A 25,143-nucleotide genomic window follows, 5' to 3' on the forward strand; every position below is an offset into this window, starting at 1 on the left:
CAGAAGAGCTTCTGATTTAGATATTGTTAATTTTATAGCTTAAGAGGCTCCCATAATGATGTAAAAATTTGAAGAGCCCGGGGAGCGATGCTTCCGGCTGTTGGAGAGTAAAGAGGACATCATCCGCAAAGAGAGAAAGCTTACTTTTCATGTCCCATGTCCGCACACCTTGCATGTCATGACAAGCTCGAATGGAAGCAGCAAGAGTCTCTATGACAAAGGCAGAGATAAAAAGGGAGAGGGGGCAACCATGACGGGTACCGTTGGAGATGGTAATAAGGTCAGAAGGAAAACCGTTGATCATGACTCTTGCAGAGGATTGAGAATACAGGGCTTATATACCAGTAAGGTTACCAGGAGGTTGACAAAGATACCAAACGCCGACAAGGCTCGGGTCATAACCTCCAGAAGAACCTGTCAAAAGCCTTCTCAGTGTCGAGAGAGAGAATAATGGACGGAGCCTTCCTGGTATTGATGACATGAATCAGATCAATGCTCCTCCTGGTATTATCTCTGGCTTGGCGGCTCGGGGTGAAGTCACCTAGCGCACTTTGGCTTATTGGCAGCCTTGGGAGATAGTAAACGATTGAGTACACCCCGAACAGAAGTCATTTCCTGGAGAACTTGAGGGTCAATGTTGGCCTTGTGGCATTGTTCTAAGGCCCTCAGCGAGTCTGTTAATTGAATGTTTTTTTCCAGACGGGATCGTTTAGACCGAGAGGCTAGGGCAATAAGGTGACCCCAAATGACAGCCTTGTGAGCGTTCCAGAGGGTTATAGGAGAAATATCAGGGGTGTCATTCATCTCAAAATATTCAGAGAGGAGATAATGTATATGGGTAATGGTTTCCTTGTCATGTAGGAGATTTTCATTAAGTCTCCAGGTTGCTTTGGGAGGGTGTGGGCGAGGGAGGTGAGGACAGCCGAGACAGGGGCATGGTTCAACCAAGTAATAGGGAAAATATGGGAGGAGGCAAGTGTGAAAATGAGGTCATTGCTGAGTAGGATCATGTCAATCCTGAAATATGTATTATGGGGGGAGGAGGGAAGGTTTAGTCCCCGGCCAAGTGATCTGAGTCTCTCCACGAATCGTTTAAATTATGGATTTTTAGTTAAGCTTGTATAACTCCGGTGTTGTGGGCATGTCTCCCGAGGGAATGGGAGGAGGGGGCAAAGTTGTGGTCTACAGTCAAGGCTAAGACGGCATTGAAGTCACCAGCAACAATAAGCTGGCCCTGGCGAGCATGTGCATGCAGTGAGCCCAATTTTTGGAAGAATTTATCTTGATAAAGGATGTTAGCAAAAAGGTTCACTAGGGTGCAGGGGAGGTTATTTAAAGGGCCCATGAGCATCAGGAACTTACCTTCCTTATCCTTATGCGATTCAAGAAGGTCAAAAGTTAGATGGCGAGCAAACAAGATTGCAACACCTCATTTCTTCTGCCGCCTAAGATCACATGCATGGAAAGTCAGGGGAATGTGTAAGCAAATTTTATGAGTTGAGGCTAGGCTAACATCTACTCACTCAAACATCTAAACATTAACACAAGTTAGTTATTGATGTGAATTTCCTGTGGGTTTGATTGCCAAGATTCAGGTATCACCCATATACACTGAGGTTCCGGCATCCAACATGGTTCAGTCTATAACAACACTTTGCTCTGTTTCATGACATTTTAAGTGTTATGCATGAATAAACACATAGACGACCAATCTACGTATTGTATCATATATACTCTTTCCTTTCTTATAACTTACATTCCAAGTGTGAATGACCTCCAGAAATCTATTTTTTTCCTTTGTGTTCATGTATATTGATTGCAATGCATAAGCTAATGCATACACGGCATTATAAATACTGTAGCTGTAATGCGAAAAATCTCTATAGATGATTGGTAATTCTGAATCCTGAATCTTATTGTCAGTACAATTGACAGATGATGAATCACAGTGATATAGATTCCTCCATAGGACTTTAAGGAAAATATCATTTGGATAATATTCAGGTTTTAAATCTAAGACAAAGTTTTCAAAACCTGGTATTTTGTGGCTATAAATGCTTAATGCAAGGCTTCCATTAAAAGGTTGAAAAGTTAGAAAATAATAGTCAAACCCAGCAATAACATCCCATTGACAAGAGATAATCCACATCTTTTGTCTAATAGGAAACATGTACAATATAATATGCACTGTAGTCATATATTCATGGTCACCATAAAGGATAACAATATTGACTGAAGAACTGCTTAATCTTTGAACAATTCTTTGTCTTTTGGTTTCATCCAAGGCTTCATGTTCTGGGATAAACTCTAAGAATGCAATGCAGTAACCAATTTGTAGGAGCTCTTTCTGAAGGGCTTGGCTGAGTTTTATGCCAGATTCATTTTCTGAAACCAAAATGCCAACCCAGGACCATCCAAAATATTGAATCAATTGTATTAGTGCCTTATATTGTAAATGGTCATTTGGTACTGTACGGTAAAAATTTGGAAATTCAACTTTATCACTTAAAGCAGGATCCAAAGTTGCATAGCTGATCTGTATAAAAGATATAGCAGTCATGTATATTATTTCAGAACAAATGATCACAATATATTAAAAGCAGGATAAGCATTCTTGTTAGAACTAAAGTAACCTAATCTTAAATTAATACATAATTTAGTTTAGTGAAATTGCTCCCCGTTTAAGTCTATTATTCCAATTAAATGACTGTTCATTTTTAATAAGCCAGGGTAAATAGTTGCCAAAATCTCCTAATGTTGACATTTAAACAAACTAAACTATTATTGGATCTGATGATAATACAAGCTGTAACACCAATACCATTCTTTATTTTTTGCATGAAATAAGTAAAATCAGTGATATAAATCCTTTCCATTTACCAGGTTAATTTGGAAGTGTGAGGAAACCACCCTTAGCTGGGATGGTGGTTACCCTCCATGGGATTAAACTCACTCGGGCAGACCAGAATATTTCTAAAATAAGGCTTTATTATGACAGCACAACACGGTACACAGTAAATGGTAGCGTGTTCCCTCCAGCAGCCTGTTGCAGTCAGCACTTCAAAGTAAGAATCTCAGCATCCTTCAGCGTCTTATCCTCCTGCAGTATTAACATTACCATTTAGCTCAACAGTTTCTATGTCACCTAGCCTGGGATACTGGCTCACTCAGAGTCTTTCATGGTAGGGTTTCCTCCGGCATCAGCACAATGCCTGGCCCAGAGTCTTTTGTGCTGATGTTACATGCACCAGGATCCTCCAAGATAGAATGAATCTATGGACAATCTGCCCTACTTTTTTTTCTTGGCTGTCTACAAAGGGAGTAGTGTCATGCTGTCCCAATCCTCCCCCTTACAGCAGAAGTCTATCAGTGGTCATTTAAATTATTTAACTGTCAGACACACTGGGCCTGATTCATTAAAGAAAGTAAGGCAAAAAAAGTAATAAGGTTTCTGCTGGACAAACCATGTTACAATGCAAGGGGTGCAAATTAGTTTAGTATTTTGCACATAAGCTAAATACTGGCTGTTTTTCACGTAGTACACAAATATTTGACAGCTTTATTTCTAAACTGAAATATAAAGTTGATCTAGGACATGCCCTATCCCAATTATAAATCTGTTCCCACATTTTAAATTGACCTCCCCTCCAATGCAACATGGTTTTTCCAAGGTGCAAAGTTACTCATTTTTTATGCATTTCTTTCCTTATTGCCACTATCTCTGTTACCTTACAATACCATACAATAGAATGGCTTAACATAATTAGCTATTTGGCTGGATACACTTAACAAAGGTTTACAATATTACATGCTTTCTTGAAACATTAAGACATTTGTCACATTGTAACTGCAGCATTACACAATCTAAGACTGTGATATATTTATATATTTACATTTATATTGATACATTTTAATACAGTTTGCAATACTGTTTCAGCCAGAATAGTTCTGTGAAGACACATTGCACATAATCTGGAAGTTCTAACCTAATTACCTCGTAGATTACCTGTTGACCTATATAACTAACTTGGGTTGCCAGCTAACTATCTTAATCGTCAATCAGATATTGTTCTGATTACTGACAGCCCAGAACTATGCCACACCTCATAACAATCTAAATTTAAGACAAATGGTAATGACCTTAACTCAAAAAACTTTACAAACACAACTTTCCATCCTGTCATGCGATATGGCTTCTGCTGCCCCGCTATTTTCACACAATATGAACAGTATTTATATTTCCAATACATACAATATGGCAGGTAATAGTAAGGGCATATTATACCTAATCGCATTAAATTGTTAAGGGCAGATTAACTTGATATTCTCAACTATTAGAACCACTTTGCCAGATGTTCACCTTTAGCAGCCCCCTTTCCAAGTAACTTGTTACATTCCACAGTACTCGGTTGCCCCCAGGACTTGGGCTCGGGTAGTAGCAGTTGTTGATCTAGCACCTGCCTTTTAGAGAGGACAGAACACATTAGGAGGTAATGGAGCAATCAGCATACATTATCAGAATTCTGAACCAGACAGGCAAGGTTTAATGTGGAGTAGTCTGGCACTTGTCTGATGGAGTGGACAGCACACGGCAGCAGGTAGTGCACAACCAGACTGTAAATAGCAGAACACTTAGCCAGACTGGCGATTGTTAATGCAGAGTACTTTGGCACTTGTCTAATGGTGCAGACAGCTCACTGTAACAGATAGTGCGCAACCAGAATGTATTTGTCAGAACTCAGAGTCAGACAGGCAGGGATCAGGAGTAGAGAATTTAGCAGAATCTTTTACCAAGCCAGGGGTCAGGACAGGTAGAGATATAAGAGCAAATCCCTTTAACAAAGTCAAGAGTCAGAAGTGGAGAAGACAGCAATTCCTATAAAAAAATCTGGGTCAAAAACTGATGGCAGAACAGGTGAGGATACAAGGCACACTAGGTCAAGCAGGAACAATGACCAGCATTGGTATGCTACCAGGAATAGGTTTATAATGGCAGCAGCACCATTAAGAACTGCAGGATGATTATCTGCCTGAGTGTGGTAGGTGATTGCACACCTGAGGCCGCCAGACTGAGAGTTGAATGAAGTTTGTAACTATTTGCCTAGCAACCAGCTAATTCACTGAACAGCAGGACTGATCCTACACATAGTAGTAGCAGCAATTGTACAGGTAATAGATACACAAACAGTAGAGTTCCTTTATCTTAACAGAAATAACAATAGACATAGTACACCGATGCTCTGGTGTATATACTTAGACTGGGCCAAGGATTAAAAATACAATAAACTTTGGGAAACGGGTGATGAATAAAATACCCTCATCCCAGTGGGACTGTTTCATCACAGAAAGCTTGAGAAGTCTGAGTTATGAGAAAATAAGTACTGTTGGCAAAAGATTTTGGTGGTGAGAAAAAGGCGATTGCCCTGGAAATTTGGTACACATGGAAGTCCTACCAATAACATGGCAGTGGCATTTTCACATACATCACTTTACAAGTGGATCTCGCAACTTTCAATTAACACATGCCCCTTGCAGATTAAGTCTATGTTTGTGTACATTTTTAAATTGTGTATTTTTATACCAGCACCTATTCTCCCTCCTCATTGGAGGGGTAGTTTGTTGTAATTATCAATAGCTTTTAATGTTGGTAAGAATGTTCACGAACAATAGAGGAATCCTCTGCAATTCCTCATCATCATCATATTAGCTATTTATATAGCGCTACTAATTCTGCAGCGCTGTACAGAGAACTCCCATCAGTCCCTGCCCCATTAGGGTTTACAGTCTAAATTCCATAACATAGACACACATACAGAGAGAGAGACTAGGGTCAATTTGATAGCAGCCAATTAACCTACTAGTATGTTTTTGGAATGAGGGAGGAAACCGGAGCACGCCCACGCAAACACGGGGAGAACATACAGACTCCACACAGATAAGGCCATTGTCGGGATCGAACCCAGTGCTGTGAGACAGAAGTGCTAGCCACTAAGCCACCATGCTGCCCACAATTCATCTTCCCCAACATTCATTGATATCACAGAGCCTGCCATTATCTACTTCTTTCCATAATAATTTTAATTCTAAGTTTATATAACATTTTAAGCTCCTAAATATGCACCCAAATCTGCAGAGTAGTAGAATAATCTCCAGAGGTGCACTGTGCAAAAGTGCAAATGTCACATCAACCCCCAACATCCAACCACTTCAATATCACTCTTTTGTTAACATCAGATTTACAATAATAATACAATTTAATATGTGCAACCCAGTATGTCATTTATATTATTATATATATTATTGTTATTATACATATTGTATATTTGGGAATTACTATAAAATGCTATATAAATTATATGGACAATTTAAATTTTAAAATGGCTGCTGGACATGTTAGGAAATAAGATCCATAAAGTATATGCTGATTCATTGCAAACTGCTTGGTGTAACTGCTCATGTGACCTCTGTGATGACATAATTTTGTAAGACACACCCACCATTGTTAAAAGTTTATAAATTGGCCTTGTTTTTTCGTTACAACCTCTGCAGTTAATATAGACAACATTTATTTATTTTAAAAATTAATTTATCAATTTCAATAAAATAAACATTTCAATTACTGGTTGTGTTAGCTTCATTTGAAGCTTAACTTAATCATGAGAGTGAGGAGACGTTGTTACTGTCTACATTACATATAGCAATTTTGTGTCTGAGGGCCTGATTCATTAAGGAAAGTTAGGAAAAAGTAAGTAAATAAGGCTAAACCATTTTGCAATGAGGGGAGGTAAATTTAAAATGTGATGGCAGATTTATAATTGGGGTAGAGCATGTCCTAGATCAACGTTAAAATTCAGTGTACAAATAAAGCTATCAAGTATTTGTGTGCTACATGAGAAAACAGCCAGTAGTTTCCTTATGTGCAAAATAATAAACTAATTTACACCCCTTGCATTGTAACATGGTTTTGTCCAGAAAACTTGAGTAAGATAACTTACTCAATTTTTTGCTTAACTTTCCTCAATGAATCAGGCCCTGAATGTTTTATTACATTAATCAGAGAGGGCCTGGTAATGTGGTTTTCTGCCAAAATGGAACCATTACAACAATGACAATGACTAACAATGACAATATCAATAACAATGAAATTAAAAAGGACAGATGCAAATACTATATTACAAGAGACAAATGATGTGAACTATGGGGTAGTCTTCCAGAATGAAGAACGCCTCTCCTCCTCCATCCCCTCTCTACAGAAAAATTTACAAAGACTGCTCAGACCACTGGCCTTTCCTTATACACCAGTAGAACCATACAAGAGGACCACCAGCTATAGGACCTCAAGCCTAACACAAATAATACAAATAAAATTAAAGAGAAACATCTCAAAGACAAGAAAGAATCATGCAGATGGGCAATACTGTTCTTCACATTCTAACTACATACAAGAGAAACACACCACTCAGGTAAGCTTACACCCCAGAGCCCTCTTCTCTCACTCCAAATAGGCAACCTAACTTAAACACCTAACCTAAAAGCCACAGTGGCATGGAAACTTCCAATAGACCTTCACAGAATACTCTATAAAATTAAACATTATATTAAATATTAAATAATAATATTAAAAATGAATACTCTATAAACAGAGTTGAGATGATAACTTCAATTTATTATAATCTGTGGTGTGATTGTACAGTGGTAAAGGTTAGCTCAGCAAAACATTGCAAGAATATTAAATACATCAGTCTAAGTTCACACAATTGGTCATAAATTGGTTTACCAGAAAAAAATAATATTGGTTCTTCAGTTTTGGCCACTCTCTAGTAATTAACAGACATATTGATCACTTTGATAATTGTTCTATTCTGTTGCATTTTCATTGTCTTTCACAAAGTAATAAAGGTACATTGGGCCTGAGTTATTAAGAAGAGCAAAGCATAAAAAAGGAGTAACTTTGAATCTGGGTAAAACCATGTTGCACTGGAGGGGGAGGCAAATTTAAAATGTAGGCACATATTTATAGTTGTGGTAGGGCATGTCCTAGTTCAACATTAAATTTCAGTGCAAAAATAAAGCTATCAAGTATTTGTGTACTAGATGAAAAACAGCAAGTATTTATCTTATGTGCAAAATAAATTAATTTGCACCCCTTGCATTGTAACATGGTTTGTCCCGGAGAACATTTACTCCTTTTTCTTGCCTTACTTTCCTTAGCGACTCAAGCCCATTATGTCTGTGGTAAGGTGCAGTTGGTGAATGAGAAAAAATGCTACTGGTTACTCATTTCGGCTCACTGTCTAGTTGTAGCTAACACACTTATTGAATATGACTGTGGGAATTGTGCTGTCCTTGTTCTGTGACATTTCATAATTATCGCTGTTTTGTTCTTGAGGATCTTTAGATTTCTTTAGTCACAACATTACAGTAATTTGAAGCATTAAGGCATCCATTCCGATCTATAATTTAGCTGTGGGATGTTGTGTGGACGGGGCGGCACTCGCTGGTATTAATACACCACATGCCCTGCACAAATTGATCATTGATGCTGGCCAATGCCATGCCCTCCAAAGGACTGAGGTTCAAGGAAGCCTTGTTCCATCGCCGCTCACCATAGCATGCCTGCAGTGGTCTCTCAGCTTGTCTTTGAGGTGACGCTTAACGTCTTGATACCTGTGTGAAATATTCAAAGTGAAGAAAGTTGTAATATATACTGGCAATTTTATTTAAAAGACTGGTGCAGACATATATATACATATAAATGTAATTTTGTTTAATTGAAAACAAGTTGCAATACAGGCTAGCAGATTTTTAATTGCGAAATTTATGAACGTTTTGGGTCTTGGTCTTCCCATTTTCAGCCCAATAGTTTTGTATTTGACAATATTAGAAGACAAATATATCTGAGAAGACTAATGTATGCAGAGCACAATGTAATAAAAGACACAAAAAAATAAATAAGAACAAAAAATTCAAAAATGTGCATTCGCTTACCGTTTCCTCCTCCAAATTGGAGCCACCGCATCTTGCACCTTCCAAATGATGTGATAGCTGTTGGGTGGTATGGTGCAGCCTATTGACCACCAGCTGCTGTTTGGCTACCTACGCTTGGTGGGGAAGAGGAGGGCTGGCTCTGTTTTTGATTCTGTATTGTATCTAGTCATTTCAAGCTTTCAACAAGGCTGACATTCTCCCTTGTTCCTAAAGTGTTTCTGATAAGCATATGATTTTGTTGCTGGCAGGCAAAATCTGCTCTCACTTTAATCAATCATACGCAGCCCAGGAAAAATGTTACATATACTTCAGTTTAGAAACAAATGGCCATTACCCAAATTGAAAATAAAGGTCCTTATCATATGGTGTAGCATTTATATTATTATTCTGCAGGCTCTAGAGCAGAAAAAAGCCATAACTATGTCATGAAGCATTTAGGGCTGCTGGGTGGGGCCTACTTTCATCCTAGCCAATGTCAAATCATGTGGGACTTTAGCCATTATAATCTCAGTATTGTGTGCAATGAATGAGGAACATGCTATAGACATCAAGGCTAACATGACCAAATAAATATGGCTCTTTACGCTTCAGCCTCCAGCCTATATTAAATAAATAAATGAATGATCTTAAATTTGGTTCCGATCAGGGATGGATTGGCCATAGACTCTACTGGGACTTTCATTGTCTCATGTATTTCTTTTTTCGTTTTTATTTATTTAAAAACATTCTTCATCTGGTATAGGGGATAGAGGTGTGCTGCCATGGCTACATTGGCTGTACAAATTCACCCCACAGTGTGCATTCCATCTAGACCATCTAGGCTGTTTGTCATTGCAGGGCATGGTTTGCGGAGCATTTAGTCTCACAAGAGGAGGTAATCTCATGAGACTAAATGAGAAATGTTCCAACTAGACAGACATCTACTGGACCACTGCTGTGAACAGCAATGTAAGTAAAGGGCAGATATATCAAAAAGCCACCAGATACTGATTTCCAATTAATGTGCTCATGCAGCATGCTATGTCATGCCTAGATGAACTGTGCCACGTAATTATGTAATTCCACGCACAGGCAGTCATTGTTTGTGTATTGAGTTACTGTGCTTTCATATCACTCAAAGCAGAATTTTGCACTAGTCAATTTGCACTTGCTGCAGTTGGCACTCACTGGAGAAATCCTGGTCTGCTCAGACATTACTTTCCAGTGTAAGGTATCTCATTTTGTTCCCGTTTTGTCCAATCTTGGTCCATAAGTGTATTGACCTATATGATACCTTACCTTGGCTTTGTTGGCTCATGCTACTGTGGTTGAGACCTGTGACTTTGAATTACTACTCTACCTGCATAGATTATTACCCATCTTCCCAAGCTTTTAGGACCCGTTTTTCACTGGTCTATTAACCGACAGGCTAGCACATCCAGCAAGTCATTGGCAGGCCACCAGCAAGTATGACACTTGGGTTTCTACAACTTTTGCATTTCTAGCTAACCTAATGTGGTTATCTTAGATTTTGCCTCTATGGTTTCTCCTATTACTGCAAACCAACCTGACTTCAAACTACTTATTTACGAAGGTCTGATAAAACAAACATCCTTAAAAACCTTACTTGTAACTATTTCATATTTATAACAACAAAAAAACTCTCTGTATAGAGTGTAATAGAATTGCATTCTGCTTATATACAGTGGTAAGATCATATTGAGTAGGTGTATGGTTCAAAATTTATAGAAAGTGTTGTATTGAATTGTATTATGATCATATTCCAGTGGTTAGGTCATATTGGAAGTTAATGTCCTGTCTCTGTATAAGAGTACAAAAGAAATCTATTATGAGCATTCCCAGTGGGTACATGAAGCATCCTATTTTTCTAAAGCCCATGCCATAAACAGGAGACTGTCCCTGAAAAAAGATTACAAACATTGCCAAATATGCCATCCTTGTTAGATTACTCTTCCAAATGGCGGTCACAAGTATGCTCTTTGTACTGGGTGTTGGTGACTAGGATGCTCTCTGTACTCGGTGGCGGTCACATGAATGCACTCTGTACTGGGTGTTGGTGACTAGGATGCTCTCTGTACTCGGTGGCGGTCACTAGTATGCTCTCTGTACTGGGTGTTTGTGACTAGGATGCTCTCTGTATTAGGTGGCAGTCACAAGGATGCTCTCCGTCCTGGGTGGAGGTCATATGAATGCACTCTGTACTGGGTGTTGGTGATCAGGATGCTCTCTGTAATGGGTGGTGGTCACTCGGATACTGTGTGCATTGGATAAAGGTGACCATAATTCTCTCTGTATTGCACAGATAGCACTAGAATGTGGGTGACATAGTAGTTAGTTCAAATTCTCAAAAGTGTAAATTTTGTTAGCCTTGAAATGCATGTAAATTCATGTTTGTGTAAATAGAGTATATCCTAATTCTAAAAATAGACTATTTCGTAACTGTATAAAAGATGAGCTGTGTGAGCATGTAAGTGTTCTTCTGATTTTCATCTGACCTGATCACACTGGTATCTTCCACCAGTGTGTGTGAGCAAATAGACCTGCTTGGAAACATCTTCAATATCGCCGTATTCCTGTGATCTACAGATTAGACCCACATCTAATCCATTCTCCGGCTGTGTCTGAAGTTTGGACCCAAGCGTTTCCAGTACCACCGCTCTGCCTGCTACCCAGCAGCCCTGGTCCATGTGATAGGCCGTGGGGATCCATTCACAGCAACCCAGATCCATAGTAAGAGGTCTGGAGTAACCAGCCCAGGTACACCAGCAACGAGACACGCTGGCAGCGTCAGTGACCCAGAAGAAACCCGATTCTGGAGTCCAGTGGTGGCAGCATTATAAGCCCCTCCTACTGTGGCAAGAGGGCGCTTTTGGGATAACAAAAGGTAATGGTGGCAAAGTAAGTCCAGCCGGGTCCCAACAACAACAGACAGGGTGGCATAGGCGGTCCATCCTGTCACAGATAGTATACAAAAGAGAGCGGTACTATGGCACAAGATCCCCATATAAAAATAGATTCTTCCGTTGACTCCCTTGTATTGCCTCTTATTAGATTGTGTTTAACAATGTTCATGTTATGAAATACCTTAGGAGTGAATATTGCTAATAATTTTATTCTTGTTCTTTGGAGGGCAAACAATCTACTATATAAATGCCTAGTGGTGTGTGTGGAAAAAAAACAACAAGCTGCAGCGCCACCTTGCTGAGCAGAGTTATACACTGACCTATATATTTCTTGAAGGAGAAGTGACAGTTGGGAGTGGTTGGTGGTTGCCTGGGGTGACAGTGGGGAGTTTTTAACACCTTAAGTAGCTTGATGAAGCATGTGGCGATGAAGATGAAGGATGAGGTGATGGAGAAAAATGATGAGGTGGTGACATGTGGACAAAACCACGTTAAAAAAGGGCGCTTGCGTCGGGAAGTAAAGCTCTTCCCCTAAGGAGGCCTGGGCTAGGCCCAAATGCATGACAAGAACCTTTTTAACATCTTAAGTAGCTTGATTTGACTAGAATGCATGAGTATCATGCACAGGTTAACTTGTTATATATAACTGTGTTGCCAATCTAAAACAGCTAAATTAACAGTAAAGAAGTATCCTAATACTACACTGCCATCTAATAATATATACGTGGAAATCTATTTAATATATACAGTATAGATATACAGTATAGATCCTTCTCCCTCACAATGAAAATATGATATTCCAATTTATACAATTGAGGATTTGTGGGGGGGAGCATAATAGTTATCCTTGATCTATTTCGAGAGATAATCTGTTGCTTCTAATATCGCTGTGATATTGTTTATGCTTGAGAGGACAAGCTTTCAGTTTGAAGTAAGAAAAGATTCATATGTAGTTGACGGTTTTTATTTATCTGGCACACTACACAATTTAATCAATTGTTCTTTTTAGAAAATTTGAGGACAATAATACATTTTATTTAATAGTAGAATTAATAAAAGTATTAAAGGTTTTGACTTTAAATATAGTGAATGAAATAATTAATATCAACTCAACCCAGAAGTTAATTATACTTAATCTGTTAGTCTACTACATTAACTCATAGTTTACCAATCTGATACTCCCAAGGAGCAATTGCGTTCATCTCATAGGGTGTATAATTGCTAATTGGACTACGCTATGGATGAGGATTCCCACCAGACTACTTCAGTAAAGGAGATTTAGCTGTTTAATACAATGGTTAAGGATGGGTTTCACAGTGTGTTTATTTAAATGAAATATGTGCTCACTATATGTGTGCACCTTTATTTTATTTTTTTCTATTACAGTTATTGTTAACAGCATGTTCCACAGTGGCCTCTGGCAGTCATGTGCATGTTGATACTTGTAGTTCCATAAGCTCCAGCATGCATAAACAGCCAATGACTACTTTAGGACATGTAGTATCACAATAGCTGGGACAACTGTAGAGGCATACTTACAACTCCAGTGGTCCCTATTTTTTATAAACACTTTTACTCCAGCAGCCCCAGGGGTTTCAGCTAGAAGTACATTTGTGTACAGCACAGGAGTGGTTATCTCTAGGATGGGGATCCTCCATGTTTTTTTGGACCCTTCAGAAACACCAGCCCAATAATCTCATTAGGACAGGAGGACCAAACGCTGTGAGTTTCCATGTTATAATGTGAATAGGCTCTTTCTGTGAAACCTGATGCTACTTCGCTTTAGCAAGGGGACCCCACGCTGGCAGTCCACCTGCTTTAATGGGCACTAGTTTGAGGCTGTAGCACTGGTGCTGGTATTTGATTTTGGGGATGGGGTACATTCTTTTGTGCAGCACAGTGGCTAAGTGGTTAGCACTTCTGCCTTACAGCACTGGGGTCATGAGTTCAATTCCCGACAATGGCCTTATCTGTGAGGAGTTTGTATGTTCTCCCCGTGTTTGCGTGGGTTTCCTCCCACACTCCAAAAACATACTGGTAGGTTGATTTGCTGGTAACAAATTGACCCTAGTCTGTGTGTATGTCTGTCTGTGTGTGTGTGTGTGTGTTAGGGAATTTAGACTGTAAGCCCTAATGGGGCAGGGACTGATTTGAGTGTGTTCTCTGTACAGCGCTGCGGAATTTGTGGCGCTATATAAATAAATGGTAATGATGATGATTTATTTAATTCATTCTTGACAAAAAATCAAGAGATAAATCTGTCATCATTGTAATGTATCTTTTATCTGGCTTCATCTTCACACCAGATGAATCTTTCTTCCACACTTTTATATTGTTTATTTTAAGTTAGATACATCTTTAAATATGCTCAATTCAAAATGCAAATGCGAAAACACAAGTGTAGAGACATAGGGCTAGATTTACTAAGCTGCGGGTTTGAAAAAGTGGGGATGTTGCCTATAGCAACCAATCAGATTCTAGCTTTCACTTATTTAGTACCTTCTACAAAATGACATCTAGAATCTGATTGGTTGCTATAGGCAACATCCCCATTTTTTCAAACCCGCAGCTTAGTAAATCTAGCCCATAATGTATATTTGAGGGTTTTTATGCAACTCAAAGTCATGGGGCCTGATTCATCAAGGGACATAAATGACGATTCTGTGCATACAGTACACAAATTTACTCTGCGCATGCCTGCATCCAGACCATTTGCCACAGAACGCAGCCAGGTTCAATTCAACTTCACGCTCAAAAGACACTTATTACGGCCTACAATTTCAGGGAGGGAAAAGGGCGGGGAAGAGGCGTTTGCCTGTAGTCAATGTAGAGTAAGGGCGTACCAATCTAGAGTGCATGCAGTACCGTCCGATTCAAGCTCAGGGCAGCTCTCTGTTACTTGTTCAGCAGTATCTCTTGCTGCAGCTACAGGTCTAGTCTAAGTGCTGATTACTAGTGATGATGGCTGTGTATGCATGGTAGAACATGTTTTTGCAAGCAGGAGCAACTTTAAAAATGTATTTTAGATACAGTAAACATTCATAACATACTATTTGATGTATTTCATGAAAAAAAAACCTTTTTTGTTTAATGTGTTATCATTAATGCATATATTATTAACAGGTGACATTAGTTGAATTTTGTTTTTTTTCCTATTGTTCCTATGTGATTTCATATTCCACATACGTATTGGACGTATCCTCCAGTGTCTTGTCTAGTAGAGCAGAGCAGACCTACACTCGTATTCAACACCACACGTATCTTCACATCTGTTCCTTGTTGAACTTGGGCGCACGTAAATCCGATTTACATGCGTTTTTAAAACAAACACACTTTGCGCTTAGTATTCTTGGCTTGATAAGTCAGCAATTTACCCTGCAGATCCACATCTGGTAACCCTTCTTATATGCAAAGCCCCGTCTCTGTCAATACAGACTTGTGATTGGTGCATAGAGCCGAGCCCATTGGTGGTGTGCAATTCAGAATCTTTTCTGGTGACAATTATACATGGAATATTTAACATGGGAACGGTAGGTTCAGCTTCATTAGCGGTATTGTTAATTTAGCTTTGAAAGTAAAATGCACTTAGACTGTTGAAAGAATGCAAGGTAAATTTATAGGTTAAAAACAACAAATGTTTTTTTAATAATAAATATATGAAACTGCTCAATAACTAAGCTCAAAGACCATTTTACAAATGGGAGCATAAACCGTTTGCTATACAGTATTTATGGGATGTAGTCGAAATTTCTACATTCATTCATAATTTCGACATTCAAAATGTAGACACCAGAATAATGTCCACACTGTTCATAATGTCTACATATATAAAAGGTTGACATACATAATGGCAACACATTCAAAATGTCTAAATGTAAAATGTGCACACATTTGACAGAGTGTCATAATGTCTACAAGGTTGTAATGTTTACATTCAAAATGTTCATATAAATAAATAGATGTAAACCACAAAATGAAAAAAAAAAAGGGAAAAAGGCAATAAATGTAATTGTTTAAATTTATGAATGAATTTTGTCTCTGGTGCACAACAGGTCTTAGCATACTCAGGCTGCCATTAAGTGTTTGGGCATGCTGACACTTGTAGTACTACATGCACCAGCATACCCATGGCTGTCAGGGCATGCTGACACTTGGGGAGCCACAAGTACCAGCATTCCCTGGTACCCAGGACCCACTGGGACCTGTAGTGCACCAAGGAAAAATGTAAGAGCTCCCATCATGGAAAATCCCCATGTTATATTACTGTTCCACCACTAACAGCTCATTTAGGGCTCATAGTAGCTATTTTTTTTATTTTGGAAAGTCAAGGATCCCTGGATTTATTACAGATGAAAAGTCTGAGTCTAGGTGAGAAATAAAGATGTTGAATGAGGGATGTTTTGTGGTGCTTTTATTTCTTATAAAATCTTTTTTTACACTTGTGTTTTAGTTACATTTTTGCTTTCTGCACTACAGGTTCCAGCAGTTCCAGAATGTCCTGGCAGGCATGGGTATGCTGGTGCTTGTAGTACTCCTAGCACCAGCATGCCGAGATTCTTAATGGCAGCCTGGGCATGCTGTGAGCTGTCATGCACCAGCAACAACATCGATATATAGTGCCACCAGCTCAGGCTGGCAAAGCCTAGTGCTGGTAATAGCAAATTTGGAGGGACCCCACACCTTTTGTCACCCTGATTTTACTAGTACCAGCTTAGGCTGGCAGAACTGTGCTTAGTTAAGCTGTTTGGATGCACGTCACTGTTTGTTTTTACATTTATTGCCATTTTTTATTTAATTTATTGTCTTTTTTGTTTACATCTATTTATGTCAACATTTTGAATGTTGACATTACAACCCTGTAGACATTATGGCAGTGTTTGTACATGTTACATATCGATATTTTGAATGTGTAGACATTATGTTTGTCATCATTTTAACTGTGTAAACATTATGAATATGTAGACATTTTGTTGTTCAACATTATAACAGTGTAGACATTATCACTGTCGATATTATGGTGTAGACATTTTGAATGTCAACTTTATGAATGCAGACATTTCATACCCAACCCGTATTTATATAGCGGTGTATTAATGATCGGAATATTCAGTTTGATTACATAACTATCTAACATGGTATTGTGCTCAGTCTGGCAGTGGGAAGGAATGGGGGGAATCAGAACTCTAGCATAAATCGTTGAAAAAGTAATTATAAAAACTACAAATGTGATGATAACATTTAAGTAAGTGAAAACAAATTCATAATATTCCATGGACAGTATAATTATTTGTACCCTTTGTCATATGCAGGCCACATACAAGTCAGAAAAAAATGCAAATAAGTGATTTAATTAACAGTATTAATTTGGTGTGGCTCAGAGGAACTCTATGTCCATTCATAGGTTAAAACCTTAGAGAGGGAGACTAAATTACATTATTCCTTTGATTGTCTCTAAATTCTTCTGCTCTACTTATGATATATGTATGACTAGAGAGATCCATAGGTGAAGCTACAGATGAGTGAGCCAATATCAGTTTATGGTTACGGGCAGCACGGTGGCTCAGTGGTTAGCACTTCTGCCTCACAGCACTGGGGTCGTGAGTTCAATTCCCGACCATGGCCTTATCTGTGAGGAGTTTGTATGTTCTCCCCGTGTTTGCGTGGGTTTCCTCCGGGTGCTCCGGTTTCCTCCCACACTCCAAAAACATACTGATAGGTTAACTGGCTGCTAACAAAATTGAATCTAGTCTCTGTGTGTGTGTGTGTGTGTGTGTGTGTGTGTGTGTGTGTGTGTTAGGGAATTTAGACTGTAAGCTCCAATGGAGCAGGGACTGATGTGAGTGAGTTCTCTGTACAGCGCTACGGAATTAGTGGCACTATATAAATAAATGGTGATGATGATGATGATGGCACAAGCTGTAAAAGTTAAAGACTCTTGTAATATCTCTTTAAGGTTATATCAATATCATCAATACTATCCAAAAAGCATTCTTTGTGGTTCTATGATTTCTGAGAACATTTCAACTGGGCAACAGGAGGCTGAGCAGCTGGGATACGTTTGAATGAAAGGAACTTGTGACCTGTATGTGGAATTAAAATCTTATTTTAGGAAATTCTGATAAGAATTTAGTCCATTGCTAAGAAACCCTAACTTGAAAGGTGCTTGAAAAGATAGTCGTAAAAAAATATTTTGCATTTTCACATACTATCAAGTTCTGACATCAAAGTATACAAGGGCTGTGGACACATAAATCATGTTTAAAATATCCTGTAAATCTAACAAATTTGTTCACTTTTGGGAGTCAATTTCTTAGAGAAATGTTCCAGTAAATGCATGTTCACCCAGCAGACAGAAATCAAATAATTGATAAGTGTTCCATTTCTCTGTTGTTAACTCTGTTTTATGTTATAATAAACTATTGTACAATATCGATGTATCTCATTTTTGTTATTTGTTTTTCATCTTAAGCATTGTGGATTTATTTTCCATATTAAATCACACTTAATAAGTTCATGTCTCTGTGTTCTTACAAATTCACATGTCAGCATTAGCTTTGTATTAGTACGCTACATAGCTGAAACAAAGGAGATAATTAGGATTATGATAACTCTTGGGGGATCATTTGGTTTATGATAACTCTGATTAAAATAAGTTCTGGCAGATTAGTTTAGAATAAAGGGAGAACCAAAGACTTTCTGATTAAGAGTGTCAGCTCTTCAGGAAAACCTTGGCGGTGGCATAATTGGTAAGGCAAACTACAGTATGTGGTATAGTCAGAGAGAATTTTAATCATTTTTAAACAAACCAGCTGGTTGTTTTTGATTCCACCTGTCACATAATTGTCACACAGGCTCAGGTATCTGCTGGATTGTGACTCCCTACCATAAAGCTTGCATTAATCTATTTACAGAGACAGCCATCTCACTGACACCATTATCTTTTATAGGAAAAAATACTACAAACCTCCTTATAAATAAACCTGTATACATACAGTATATCAACATATTTGCTCATTCACCACGAAAATTCAAGCAACATTTGGCCAATAGTTTCATGGAACTTCCACAAAACAAGATTGACTTTCAAATAAAATTAGTAGATTTGTCAGTTGCCTAAACATCCTGTTCATTAACAAGCTTAGTATACTAAATATGCAAAGTGAGTTAAAAATTCAAGGCATTTTGTATATGTGCATCTTATATGGCTTTCTGTTTTGAAAATACAACCTAGGCTTTAAATTGCTCATACACGTAACTTGAACATTAATACTTTAACTATATTTTAATCTTTGAGAGATTTACTGACATAACAGTGATAAAAACAAATACAACATAGTAGGATTTGCCTGTAAATGTACATATTTAGTTTAATTCTAAAGAATTGAAAATACCGATATTGTAAAATTAATAGATTGGGAAGTAAATAATATCTTAAAATAAAGTAGATACAATAATAGGAATAACAATTTCAGATTATGCTTAATATTTAAAATCATGGATTTGTATTTACCTGGGGTATATTGTACAATCCAAACATCCTGGCAAGTAAGAGAGATATTTTAGAGGATATACCTTCCACAACAGCCACTAACTTGTGTAAAGAGTCACAGTGATAGTTGGGTATTGGATCCTTCTTTCCAGAAATAATGTCAAACATTCCAGTCACTGATGGTCTTTCAGTCAAACATGAATCCACAATATGAAAGCCCAGGGTAACATTAGGAAGAAGTTGTGGATTCCTGTTAATCTCGGTAATAGCAAATACAAATGCCAACATATGCTGGTAGTTCATATAATTTATCCTAATGGAGGGGAAATTATTTAATAACAGATCAATATGTTGCCTTTGTTTAATTATATCTCCATCTGCCCAGTATTAATAATCATTGTTGAATATCTTTTTATAAATAGTAAATCTTTTTGTTTTATATTCCACCACTTTTATTACACTGTCCTGATCCCTGATTGAGTCAGGGAGAGTAACACTATTAATCATGATATTTAAATGTAGCCTTGAGAGAAAATTGTTTCTCCAAAAAAATTATTTTTTTTCCAGAACTTTACCAAACAGCAGTAATTCTCAAATCCTTTCTCAGATAGCCCGAATAGTGCACAATCTGAGGATCTTGGCAATGGTCAACAATTGGATGTATTTATTTTGGGACACTCATTTTTAGACTAGTACTTTTTCTATATGATATGACACCCACCAGTGGTGGGTCAAATAAATTCGGTTCTTTGCCAAAAAGGTAGTTTAATATTTCATGCATTTAAATTATATTATAGGATTATGCATATATATATATATATATATATATATATATATATATATATATATATAAAGACGTTTGTTTGTTGGCGAATATCTTCGACACCCCTGCACTGATTGAGATTAAACCAATGCAAGGTGGTCCAGTTGGACCCTGGCCAGGATGTGAGGGGGTTAGGGTCTCAGTCAGGCCTCCCGTTGCTGTACGCTGGGCAGAACTTTTTGCCGAGGAGCTTGTTCTGTACCTTCCACTGTATGGATTTGGATGACACTTAATATAAAACAAACATGACACTGGGCAGTCACTTCATTGGTGTGTTGGAACAGCTGCTAAGCTGCTAATTATTTTTAAAATAATGACAGTTACATCCAACTTCTTAATAACCTAAGAACTTGAAGATTTAAACCCGGGCAAAGCTGGGTACTTCAGCTAGTTGTATATATAGAAACTCATGTAGAGTTGGATTGCGTAGCATAAAATGCAAATTTCTCTACTGCGCACGCCCACAAAAAAGACTTAAGTTTGTGTCTGTCTGCAGAGTCAGTTGCACTTTGTGTATACAACATCTGACTCTTATAGAGGAGATTCAGGGAGGCAAAGAGCTTGCAAGTGTAGGAAAAACAAAATAAGGGCATGTTCAATTAAAAGCGAATAATGTAGACCTGGACGCAGACAGATGTAAGTTGCGAACTGGCAGTGATGAACATTGCTCATCTCAGCTTTCAATGCAGAATGTGTCTTTACTTTAAAGCAATTTATATCTGTGTATTAAACGTAAATTGTGTCAATGTTTACATAACGACCATAGTATACAAATAGTGTACCTAAGGTGCATCTGACTATAGACATGCTAAAATTTGTGTCGAGAGGTTCTCAAACCAATTAGTTCAGTTGGCTCCAAAAGTTCAAACATTTGTGATAAATCCTAGAGCTTTATTTAGACTAAATATATTGAGCTACATTTAAGTAAGGCAACAGTTCTGACCATATTTCTGCAACAAGTTCGATCTTTTTTTTTTAAGCTTCAGGTGGGTTCAGTTTAGAATTATTTTAATTGAACAATGAGATATAAATATTTCCTTGGTCAAACAGCTTGAAAGAACCAGTTCTGATTTAAAACAAAGTATCTCTACTTTGAAATACTAGAGACCCAGGAGACAAGTTTATATATATATATATATATATATATATATATATATATATATATATATATAAAAAAAAATGTATATAAATATATATATATATATATATATATATATATATATATATATATGTATATCTATCTATAATATAAATGCTTAGTGGTGTGTGTTAGTCTGTGTGTGTGTGTGTGTGTGTGTGTAAAAAATAAAACCAAGCTGCAGCGCCACCTGCTGGGTGGGGTTATACAGTGACCTACTAAATTCTTAGTGTGTGTGGAAAAAAAAATTCAGAAAGGGCTGAAATTTGGTATACTAAGATGTTTTTAATTTTTTAATTTAATTTGTTAATTGTTAAAAGTGTTTATAAAGATTTAAAAAAAAAAAATATATATTTCTTGAAGGAGAAGTGACAGTTGGGAGTGGTTGGTGGTTGCCGGGGGTGACAGTGGGGAGTGGTTGGTGGCTGCCGGGGGTGACAGAGTGGGAGGAGTGTGATACTCAGGACCGCTGAGAGAGATCCCTGTGTCTGGATAGACATCTGGATAGATGTGGCGATGAAAATGAAGGATGAGGTGATGGAGAAGAATGATGAGGTGGTGACATGTGGACAAAACCACGTTAAGAAAGGGCACTTACGTCGGGAAGTAACGCTCTTCCCCTGAGGATGCCTGGGCTATGGCCCAAATGCATGACAAGAACCTTTTTAACACCTTAAGTAGCTTGATTTGACTAGAATGCATGAGTATCATGCATGGGTTAACTTGTATATATATATGTATATATATATATATATATATATATATATATATATATATAGATGGATAGATAGTTAGATAGAAAGAAAATCTATGCTGTATATAAAATATATATTTATATATATATATATATATATATATATATATATATATATATATATATATATATATTAGAAATAAACAGAGTAGTGCTACTAAACTGGTGCATGATCTGCATAACAAAGCATATCAGGAAAAACTTTTAAAAGTCGAACATGTACAGTTTACTGGTGGGGTACGAAATAACGAATGTGAATGCTCCGACAACAGTGTAATAAGCAATAAAATGCTGAACGCGATTATAGCGATATCTGCAAAATACAGACTTACCTAAAAACTGACATTCCTGATTTATGACATTCCTGGGATGAATAGCGACACCAGAAAATGCAGACAGTATGAGTGGCAACACTTAAAACCTCAACACTTACATTTGCATCATTAAGGGGGCAATGATAGGACCTGCCGGCTGTGTAATCTACAAGCCTTATTAAAAATATAAACAACTGGTTGCCTCACTCTAAACACTATTAACCTTAGCGCTGGCAAGGTTAATGGTGTTTATAGCAAGCACCTCCACGCTTTTTCTTATATTTTTTTTAAGGTTTGTAACTTAAATATCTGGCAGGTGCTATCATTGTTCTCTTAATGTTGCGAATGCAAGTGTAGCGGTTTTAGGTATCACCACTCATACAGCCTGCATTTTCTGGTGTTGCTATTTATCCCAGGGATGTCAGAAATCATGGATGTCAGTTTTTAGGCAAGTTTATAGCTTGTATATGTTGCTATAAATGCATTCGGCATTTTATTGTTTATTTCACTGTTGTCGGAATTATTTTAATTGGAAGTTTGACTACCACTGCAGTATAGTGTAGGGACAAGGGTGATATGAATGAAACATTGAAGTACAGTATATTATGGGAATCAATAGAGTTCATGCCGGCCGTATTTTTAAAAAATAAAGGGGTTTTCTGGAATCAGAGGACTCACTTTCAAGTTGGAGGAAGAAAGACTGAGGGGTATATTTACTAAACTGCAGGTTTGAAAAAGTGGAGATGTTGCCTATAGCAACCAATCAGATTCTAGTTATAATTTATTTAGTACATTCTACAAAATGACAGCTAGAATCTGAAAAAGACTTGAAATGACATGGTAGAGAGGTGTCATTTTGTAGTATGCACTAAATAAATGACAGCTAGAATCTGATTGGTTGCTATAGGCAACATCTCCACTTTTTCAAACCAGCAGTTTAGTAAATATACCCCTGAAAGTAAACATAAGGTAATTTTTTTCCCCCAGATTAACTGACATGTCTATGGTATAGAAAAAAGAGAGAGAAAAGAGTGTTTTTATGATGGCACATAACCAAAAAACAAAACAAAACAAAACAAAACACTCTTTGCTATCTCTTTTTTCTATGAATTTAAGGTGTATCAAGTGGTAGCACCTCCTGACGAGTATTCCAAATATATATGAATAACATTAATTCACAAATCTAGGAGATAATCTAAATGAACATATCTATTGATATGTGTCTAGTGTGGCAGTACCTTTACTGGCTAGATCCATGTTATAGTCTGTCAGCAGTTGAGCTGGTGACATATACGGTAAAAAAAAAAAATCAAAAATACATGAGATGAACATACTGAACACACATGGGACAAAATAACTTATAATAATTACATCAGAAGCCCTCCAGTAAAAGTAAGTAAATTCGAATTTACTGTTAATACAGGTTTTTTTCAACTATATTAACACTTATATTAGTTGCATTTGAATAATTTTTAAAAAAAGGGAAACAAATAGACACATAAATAGACTATAAAACATACACTACATCGTTCAATTGTGAAAAGATACAATTTATTTTTTTTAGAAAATAATCACACACAAACATGTTTAAATTATTTAAGGCTGATACTATTGGGCATTAATACTGGTGACAATTAGTTCATTTGCAGAACTTATCTGAGTTAATGACATGACTGAGCAAATTTTATTGTATGAAGTAAAAAATGCACCTTGAGGAGCACCAATGCCTGAAAAATAGCGTAATGATATAAATATTTTTATACACAGAGCTGTATCATTTTAGGTAAAAAGGAACTTTAATACTACAGGTATTAGATTATATTTTGTTTATAGTGATTTATTTTTTGAAAAAAACTCTGCCGGTAGGTTGATTCTAAAATGGTTAAATAGCATAAAAACACCAAAGCAGAAATTAAAATAAATAACAAAAAAAAATATGCTGCTAGTTAGAAAATTATGAGTGAGCTAGATACAATCTCTAGATTATTATTTCATTTTTAAAACAAGTCAGTTGTAGCATGTTGGTTTATTATAGACACGGGTACATTTAACCCTGTTAATCTGTCTTAAAATGATCTGTGCTTCATTTGCTGTCATGTGCTGTTATGATCTATGCTGTCTCCTTTCACTTGTGCCTTATAGCACATACATTACAGGGGCTCTATGCTCAGCTAAACACTTAGGTGTGTGTGACACAGGTGCTTTTCTCTCCACAGTTAAAGCACAGAGTCTAACAGCTGCAAATTAAAATACTTTCTATGACTGAAAATAGAGCCCTGCTAGATGTAGGCTGTATGCAGACACATTTCCTCCCATTTTGTCTCCATACATATCATTAGTTTCCCTAGCAATACTTCTCATTGTCATTAATGAAACAGTATATGTGCATTTAAAGCACTTTTGAGCCTTTTGAATACTCAAAACTTTAAAGCACTTCAAAAGTGATTTAAAAACACATACCATTTATGTGCTTTAGAAGAACTGGGAGTTCATTAAGTTCAATAGATATCATCTGCGCAATACCTTAAGAAACTTCTTATTTAAGTCTCCTGGACAAAACCATGTTACAATGCAAGGGGTGCAAATTAGTATTCTGTTTTGCACATAAGTTAAATACTGACTGTTTTTTCCTGTAGCATACAAACACTTGATAGCTTATTTGTACACTTACATTTAAAGTTGATATTTGTGTGCTACAAGAAAAAACAGTCAGTATTTAACTTATGTGCAAAAC

At 37.2% G+C, this 25,143-nt stretch overlaps 1 protein-coding gene across 1 annotated transcript in view; it reads right to left on the reverse strand.

The window, feature by feature from the left end:
* The window catches only part of LOC142108303 (vomeronasal type-2 receptor 26-like), a 51,780-nt gene that overhangs the window by 25,502 nt on the left and 1,135 nt on the right, over positions 1–25,143 (reverse strand). Inside the window, exon 2 of the mRNA XM_075191937.1 lies at positions 19,402–19,693. Within this exon, the coding sequence (XP_075048038.1) occupies positions 19,402–19,693 (292 nt within the window). The remainder of the gene's footprint in view (positions 1–19,401; positions 19,694–25,143) is intronic.

Source organism: Mixophyes fleayi, chromosome 12, assembly GCF_038048845.1.
Source record: "Mixophyes fleayi isolate aMixFle1 chromosome 12, aMixFle1.hap1, whole genome shotgun sequence".
NCBI classification, from domain to species: Eukaryota; Metazoa; Chordata; class Amphibia; order Anura; family Limnodynastidae; genus Mixophyes; species Mixophyes fleayi.